The 9351-nt window shown below is 46.8% G+C and overlaps 1 protein-coding gene across 1 annotated transcript; it reads left to right on the plus strand.

Annotated features, from left to right (window-relative positions):
• The first annotated feature begins 1402 nt into the window (after positions 1-1402).
• On the plus strand, positions 1403-7496 carry LOC147906665 (uncharacterized). Its single transcript, XM_087416219.1, has 2 exons — positions 1403-6445; positions 6641-7496. Exons 1-2 carry the CDS (start codon positions 2337-2339, stop codon positions 7494-7496), a joined length of 4965 nt encoding a protein of 1654 aa, XP_087272345.1. The 5' UTR covers positions 1403-2336.
• The last annotated feature ends 1855 nt before the right edge of the window (positions 7497-9351 follow it).

Raw genomic sequence — 9351 nt, forward strand, 5'->3', positions numbered from 1 at the left:
TCTCGCAGACGCCAACCAGTCGCGTGAAGCCGAAGAAAAGAATCGTGACGTCTATAGGACAGTAGTTTAAAAAAAAGAAAAAAGAAAAAGAAAAGAAGAAGGTTAAACGTGATCTGTAAGGTGCTAAGTATCTTCTTGAATAGCTTTAAGTTAATTTTACTTTCCCGAGATCTACATATTAGGCTGCTCGTGGATAAAACGCCCCGAGTCTTGAGAGGATTCGCTTATATACATCGGAGGGGTGACGTCTCGCGACAAGAGAGATCGTCACTCATAAGCTGTACGAGTATTGTTTCAGAATATACTGTCGATTTTGAGAATTTCGGAACTTTTTGTGCGAAGCTGGTGCCAATTTTTACAGCGGAGAGGGTTTTCATATCTCCTCTTTACATATACTTGACCGGAGTTGTTCCTACTGCACCAGGACGCCATCTGCAACCTTACATGTATATTTACACCGATTCTAACTGATGCAACACAGATGGTTCTAGTGTGAGGCACAAGTGGAGAGGGGAAAGTGCACTCAGACGCTGAATCTGAGGGAGAGGAAGCGCGTCACTAGGGTCCGTATTAGAGGGAGAAGGAGATGATTGTTCTTTTTCTCTCTCACCCGTTACGTTCTAACTCGTTACCTGTCCTGCCCGTTGTGGTTGTACACTTACCATAATATTCGCTCTCTCTTTCACCCGTTGCGCTCTTTCCCACGTTCTCTTTTCTTCTTTCACACACGATTTTATTAAATAGATATTTGTTTTTTACGATTTTTTAAATAATATTACTCAGCAATAATTTTAATTTAGCAATTGATAATATGTTTACCAATACAAATGGTCAAGCATGCTTTCTTATCAAGTAATTCAGTATGGGGGTATGAAGAAGGAATGATTGAGTGACAAAAGATTGAATAATTTTAAACAAAGAATAATATAATTTTAATATTTATTTATTTAATATTCTTATTTTTCATGCATAGTATACAATATGTAATGCATAGCATACAATATGATCTGAAGCATATGCTATTAATTCACATTCGATATTAGAATTTCTATCATAAATCTTGCGCAAAATATTTACCGTATTAAATTAATTCATAATACAATTTTGACATAAATAAATCATGAAATATTTAAATTTATCGCTTACACTGACATAAATCGTACAATGACATAAATCGGAATACATGTGTTTAACGCATCATTCAAGTTCATAAAAAGTATAGTCGATAATTTCATATACAAACACTTATCACATAATGATAATTTTATATTGTGCACATTATGTACTTTGACAAGTTCAATCACAAAATCTTGAATCATTAATGACGATGGAGTATTCGACCACCAATCGCTCGATATTCACCCGTTTATCGACGAATACCGTCCACATAGCATATTGTTCGAGATCGGTAATTCGAAAGAAAAGCAAGAATTCTTTCAGTCGATCGACATTAATTGTCATTGAACGCATGCACAAATTGAGCTCGTGATTTCATCTCAAACATGATTTTAATCCTCGTTGAAATCATCAAATTCGTCGTTCTTTGTTCTTTTTAAAAACAATTCGTTACACGCAAACAAGTTGTCGTTACCGGCAACGGACAATCGAAAGTTCTAGAACGATTCAATTCGCGCACGCGAGCGCCGCGCTCCAACGAATACGTCACGCGCTGTCACCAATCCCACGCACGGATTTTCTGTCGCGCATGACTGTTACGTTGAACGTCGCTAGAAAAGAATCCAAAGCGCCAATCAATTTTGTACACCTAATGCCACGTAATAATTACGATTGTGGCAAATTTTTATTGGATTTTTCCCAAAAGGGAAAGCTCAGATCGAAAGCAATAAATGCCTCGATCTCGCCGTCCTCCTTCTTACTTCCAAAAAGTTCTTAGAGTTCTTAGAGTCATAGTCGCGCTTCGTAAAATCGCCGTGCTAACCGTTTAGTGAAATCGCTATAAACCGAATCTTTCGAGAAGCTTCGAGGAAACTCGCCGAGATTTTCCATCACCGCGATTCCAAGCTCAATTTGGAAAAGGTGACCGCATTTAATATTCTGTTAATCTGATCTTTAATTAATTATATCTTTTGACTTTGTAACTGAATACATTAAAGAAATTCTTTTGTTAAATTAAATGAAACGGAGTTCTCTTCACTGTCGTGCATCATATCAACCTTGTGCCGTTTTCTCACTCGAATCTGTCCGCGCGGTGCGCTCTCGCACATTTTCTGGTCCTTCGAGCCGGATTTTCGCCGGCATCCGCAGTGTCGAGTGCATCGCGTTCAGTGCGCGTGTTATCAAGAAGATCTGAGAAAGAAGAATTCGCGAGTGAAATCATGAGTGACGAAATAAACGTCTTGCTGAACTCCCAGCGCCACATCCATGATCGCATGGCCAGGTCAATAACCAATTTGAAGAAATTGGGGACGGCCAACATCACCCACCACACGGTCGAATCCCGCTTGGCGCTTCTCGACCAGATGTGGGCGAAATTTGAGAAGCAACACGATCTTCTTCAAGTTCATTACAAGGACGCCTTCGATGAGAGTGAGTACAACACGTCTCAATTCGTCGATTCCGTCGAAAACACGTACGTGCAGCAGCGAGGACTGCTGAACGAGTATCGGACGAAACTCATTGCGAAAGAACCGAGCTCAGCTTCCAAAACAGAAGGTAATGTGTCTTCCGGAAAACCGTCGCTGCCTCGCCTCAAGATTAGTTCGTTCTCTGGCGCATTCGAAGACTGGCCTACATTCCGAGATCTCTTCCAATCCATTGTCGGAAACAATTCATCAATCTCAGCAATTGAGAAATTCCATTACCTGAAAACTTGTCTGGAGGGTCCTGCCAAGGAACTGATTCAACCATTAGCGATGACCGAAGACAACTATCCACGCGCATGGGAGCTGCTAAGCGAGCGGTACGAAAATAAGAGAGAGTTATCTCGCTCTAATTTCTCCAAGTTTACCACCGTGGCTAAGATGAAGAGCGAAAGTGCGGAGGAGCTCAACCGCGTCTTCAACGCCTTGACCAGGGTAGTCAACGGCCAGGAGAACATTGATAGGCCTATCAACTCTCATGGCTTCGATCTACTAACTCATCTTGCCGTCGAGCTCTTCGATCCAAGAACTCGCCTGGAGTGGGAGTCACTCTCACGCGCCTCGAGCGACATGCCCACTCTTAAAGAGCTAATGAACTTCATAAACCAAAGAGCACTTACTCTTACAGCCGCCAAACCACAATCGCTCAAGGTCTCCGACAACCCGTCGCGATCTGCCAAATCGCATCACGTCAAAAAATACACCGAATCTTCACAATGCGTCCTATGCAAGGGAAAACACAACGTGATGGTATGTGAAGAATTCAAGAAAAAATCCGCGGTCGACCGCAAGGCCGTCGCCGAAACTCACAAGCTGTGCTTTAACTGTCTCGGCTCTCATGCTTTCGCGAAGTGCCATTCGACGAAGACGTGTGCTACGTGCAAGTCTCGTCACCACTCCATGTTACATGACGCGTACGCTTCACCGAAACCTCAAGAAGTCAGCTCACTGTCGGCGGTGCGACGCGACAACAACCACAAGGCCATTTTGCTCGCAACGGCGCGAGTTTCCATCGCTGATCGTCACGGCAATCAGCACACCACACGCGTGCTCATCGATCAAGGTTCGGAAATTTCTCTAATTTCCGAGGCTCTGGTCCAACGCCTACGCTTGCCACGCTCTCGATCCTCAATCGAGGTCATCGGCATCAGCGGCAAAAGCTCCGGGCCCAGCAGGGGAAAGGTGACACTCAAGGTGACCTCGTTAACAACAGGGACCGACTTCACCGTCGGAGCCTTTGTTCTGCCACGTCTGTCGCTTTATCAAGGCTCTCACGCAAGGATCAGAACTGAGTGGCCACATCTAAAGGGGCTCCAACTGGCTGATCCCGACTACACAGCAAACGACGCTATTGAGTTGCTTTTTGGAGCGGAAGTATGCTCAATCATTCTCCAGGATGGTCTCCGCAAGGGAGGCCCCCAAGCGCCTATCGCTCAAAAAACGCTGCTCGGCTGGATCTTATCGGGAGGTTGCGACCAAGTAACCAACTCAGCACAACGCCACTCGCTTCAGTGCACCGTAGATCACGAGCTTGCCGACCTTGTGCACCGCTTCTGGGAGCAGGAACGAGAAGCGCCCGCTCCTGTCGCACTCACGCCAAGGGAGCAGCAATGCGAAGACATCTTCGCGCTGCAGCATCAACGCACTGCCGAAGGACGATACATCGTGCGACTACCTTTCGCATCTCCGCTGACTACGATGATTGATACGAGAAGATCCGCCGAACGGCTCTTAGACGCCATGGAGCGACGATGTGAGAGAGACGCACGATTCGGCGATCTCTACCGAGCCTTCCTGAAGGACTACGAGGACCAAGGGCACATGGAATTGGCGCCAGAACCTCCGAATTCCAGCGAGGATCGGTGCTACCTTCCGCATCACGGTGTCCTTCGAGAATCCAGCACCACGACCAAGCTCAGAGTCGTCTTCAACGGATCGCAGCGCACAGGGTCTGGTGAGTCGCTCAATACGCATCTATTAGTTGGGGCTAACTTGCTGCCACCCCTCGCGAACGTACTTCTGCGGTGGCGGTGGCATCGGTACGCGCTAGTGGCTGACATCGAAAAGATGTATCGGCAGATTCTCGTTCATCCCGAAGATCAAAGGCATCAATGCATACTTTGGCGCCACAGCATCGACGAACCTATACGCGAGTTTACGTTGAAGACCGTTACTTACGGTCTCGCTTGCGCGCCATTTCTCGCCATTCGCACGCTGCGCCAACTCGCCGACGACGACGGACCGCGTTTCCCTCGCGGCGCGAATGCGTTACGACACGACTGCTACGTTGACGATGTCGTGACCGGAGCGCACGATAAAGACGACGCTATCGCGCTCCAAGTCGAGCTCCGCAACCTCTGCATGGCGGGCGGGTTTTCTCTCCGAAAGTGGGCCGCCAACTGTCAGGAACTTCTTCGCGACATTCCGACTGAGTTCTGCCTCACCAGAGACTCGCGGTCGTGGGAACAAGAGAATCACTCAACGCTGGGATTGCGCTGGTATCCAACTAGAGACGAATTCGCCTTCTCCGTCCCTCCTCGCACCGTCGTCGCGTTCACCAAGAGAGGTCTGCTGTCGGAAACCGCTCGACTCTTCGACCCGCTCGGATGGCTGGCTCCAGTAACCATTCGAGCTAAAATGCTGATTCAGTCGGCCTGGCTGCAGCAGCTAGAGTGGGACACACCATTGCCGTCAACCATCGCTGGAAAGTGGAAGCGGCTCTGGGAAGAACTTCCACTGCTTGAGAAGATCAGAGTCGGCCGCTGGCTCGGCACCGGCGACACGAGCTCTCAACTCGAACTGCACGGCTTCGCGGACGCGTCCGAAAGAGGTTACGCCGCCGTGGTATACCTCCGTATCACCGCAAACAACCAAACGAAAACTCTGTTGTTGACCGCCAAAAGCAAGGTCGCGCCGATCAAGCTCGTTTCTCTCCCGCGACTCGAACTCTGCGCCGCCGCCTTGCTGACAAGCGTGCTCGTGCACACGCGCTCTGTGCTAAACCTGGCGACAACGCCAGTGATCCTGTGGTCCGACTCCAAAGTCACGCTCCACTGGATTCGAGGTCACGCCTCGCGCTGGAAAACGTACGTGGCCAACAGGGTGACACGAATTCAGCAGCAGCTTCCAGAGGCTCAATGGCGTCACGTCCCGGGCAAGGACAACCCTGCCGACTGCGCCTCCCGGGGTCTGACACCAAGTGAGCTCCTCAGCCATTCCTTATGGTGGACAGGCCCCGCCTGGTTGAGCGGGAATTCGTCGCTATGGCCAAGCGTCAACCTCGAGCCCATCAAGGACGTACCGGAGCGACGGGCCACCACACTCGCGGCGGTCATCAAAAGCAACCAAGAGCCGGAAGAACTCCTCAGGTTCTCGGCACTGCACCAATTACTGAAAGTGACTTCCTGGTGCTTGCGTTGGCGTCGCCGCAGTCTATCAGTCGGATCCGGAGATAATGAGCTCCAAGGGTCAGCGCTTCTCCCAGCCGAACTCGACGCCGCACTCCTACAATGGATTCGCATCGTGCAGTCACGTCACTATCAGGAGGAGATGACTGCGCTCGAAAACAAACGCGATCTTGCAAGATCCAGTCATCTTCAGACCCTCAGCCCGTACATGGACGAACACGGAGTCCTACGAGTCGGAGGACGCCTCAAGCACGCAGCGCTGTCTTTCGACGAGCGACATCCTGTCATCGTGCCTCCAAGGTCATGGCTCACTCGCCTGCTGGTGGAAGCCTACCATCGCCGTACTCTCCACGGAGGAGTTCAGCTGACCCTGGGGTTGCTTCGCCTCCGGTTCTGGATTCCACAAGGCCGAGCGGTGGTCAAGCGATGGCTGCATCAGTGCGTGACATGCACACGGTGGAGGGCTGCCACTCCGCGACCAAAGATGGGAAACCTTCCTCCAGGAAGAGTGACGCCAGCGCGACCATTTCTTCACGTGGGCATCGACTACGCCGGGCCTATTTTCATCAGGACGAGCAAAGGGCGTGGGCACAGCGCTCACAAAGCGTTCATCGCCGTATTTATTTGTTTTAGCTCCAAGGCCGTTCATCTCGAGGCTGTTTCAGCGTACACCACCGACGCCTTCCTGGCTGCTCTTCGTCGATTCACATCTCGCCGAGGACTGTGCTCAGACATTTATTCGGATTGCGGCACCAATTTTTTGGGCGCCGATCGGCAACTTCGAGAAATGCTTCGAGCCTCCTCGGCAGAAGGACAAAAGATCGCACACGTAGCTACATCGGAGGGGATTCATTGGCACTTCAATCCTCCTTCGGCCCCTCATTTTGGTGGTCTCTGGGAGGCGGCCGTGAAATCGGCTAAGTATCACCTGCGCCGAACCATCGGCGAAACCAGGCTCACCTTCGAGGAAATGAGCACCCTGCTCGCACAAGTGGAAGCATGCCTGAACTCAAGGCCCATGTATGCACTTTCGGACGACTCCGACGACCTCACGGCTCTGACACCGGGTCACCTGCTCATTGGGGCACCACTGCTGGCCATTCCTGAGCCGTCCTTGTCGGACAAAAAGGAAAATTTTCTTTCCAGGTGGCAACTTATTCAGCGAATGCGAGACCACTTCTGGCAGAGATGGTCACGCGAGTACTTACACACTCTGGCTACCAGACCGAAATGGACCAAGGACGCTTTGCCACCACGCCTTGGATCGCTATGCATCATTCGCTCCGAGCTCTCACCACCAAATAAGTGGCCTCTGGCGCGAATCACGCAGCTACATCCTGGAGACGACGGCGTAGTGCGGGTGGTCACAGTCAAAACCGCCTCATCTGAATTAACTCGTCCTTTGATCAAATTAGTTTTATTGCCAGACGAGGCTAACGCGTTTATCTCGCACGCAAATGCATCAAATGTAAAGAAGAGCTTGAATTGATCGCGTGTATTTTCGTGAATCATTTTTGTCAATGTTATCTGTCATACAACTCTCGTTTACGGTTCAAGTTCTTCCACGAATTCATTGTATTGTATCGCTTGTCTTATTTACAGTTTTGTAATCTCAACGAGCTCGAGGTAACGTCAATACATACATCGTCACGGAGATGACGAGGCGGGCGGGAATGTTCGAGATCGGTAATTCGAAAGAAAAGCAAGAATTCTTTCAGTCGATCGACATTAATTGTCATTGAACGCATGCACAAATTGAGCTCGTGATTTCATCTCAAACATGATTTTAATCCTCGTTGAAATCATCAAATTCGTCGTTCTTTGTTCTTTTTAAAAACAATTCGTTACACGCAAACAAGTTGTCGTTACCGGCAACGGACAATCGAAAGTTCTAGAACGATTCAATTCGCGCACGCGAGCGCCGCGCTCCAACGAATACGTCACGCGCTGTCACCAATCCCACGCACGGATTTTCTGTCGCGCATGACTGTTACGTTGAACGTCGCTAGAAAAGAATCCAAAGCGCCAATCAATTTTGTACACCTAATGCCACGTAATAATTACGATTGTGGCAAATTTTTATTGGATTTTTCCCAAAAGGGAAAGCTCAGATCGAAAGCAATAAATGCCTCGATCTCGCCGTCCTCCTTCTTACTTCCAAAAAGTTCTTAGAGTTCTTAGAGTCATAGTCGCGCTTCGTAAAATCGCCGTGCTAACCGTTTAGTGAAATCGCTATAAACCGAATCTTTCGAGAAGCTTCGAGGAAACTCGCCGAGATTTTCCATCACCGCGATTCCAAGCTCAATTTGGAAAAGGTGACCGCATTTAATATTCTGTTAATCTGATCTTTAATTAATTATATCTTTTGACTTTGTAACTGAATACATTAAAGAAATTCTTTTGTTAAATTAAATGAAACGGAGTTCTCTTCACTGTCGTGCATCATATCAACCTTGTGCCGTTTTCTCACTCGAATCTGTCCGCGCGGTGCGCTCTCGCACACATATAATAGAACGATATGATTACTTCGAGTATCGCCGATCGCGATTTCCACGTGGAACATTAGTCCCACGGTTATTCCAATATCCAGATATTTGTAAGCTGTAGGTAATGCATATCTTCTTCTTAAGATATAAGGCATATAGCGAGAAAATGTGCTGTAATTTTGCATGATTCTTTTTGCTAATTCTAATGACAAAACGACACGGAAAAGTTACCAGAAACATACTTGCTCTTGTTAAAACATAATTTCTTCCACACAATTCTAGAATTTTCCACTCGCGGGACATAAATAGTATATAAAATGTCTTTCATGATTAGAGTTAGATATTTTCTTTTTGATTCTTGAACAGTTTAATATATTTTCCAAGTCTTGGATTCCACAACTCAACTTATTGTTAACACAGCTATCATAATTTTTATATATATATATATATATATATATATATATATATATCACAGTTAAATTTGTTGTTTGAAGAACTATTAACATTATTTATAAATTTCACATTTAATAGAAAATGTGTTTCAATAAGTTCGACTAACTTTTGTGACAAAAATACGACATTTGGCTTTTGAATTATTTGACATGATTTTATGGACTAAAAAAAATTTTTTTTATAACAATATAACTTAAGTGTCAAACGCAATACGAAAATATAATTGTAATCGTGTAAAATGTTCTATCTCATTATGATAATATTTGAATAAAATTTATGCAAAATTAGGCGTTCTCAATATTATGCAAGTTACACATATTAATTTTGTACTGAAAATGGCCTGATATAAAACCGAAACGTCTATTTTATTGTATTGTTTTTATTCTATTGTAATCTATTAAAATA

Source organism: Acromyrmex echinatior, chromosome 19 (genome assembly GCF_024713525.1).
Source record: "Acromyrmex echinatior isolate Ae372 chromosome 19, ASM2471352v2, whole genome shotgun sequence".
In the NCBI taxonomy this organism is placed as follows: Eukaryota; Metazoa; Arthropoda; class Insecta; order Hymenoptera; family Formicidae; genus Acromyrmex; species Acromyrmex echinatior.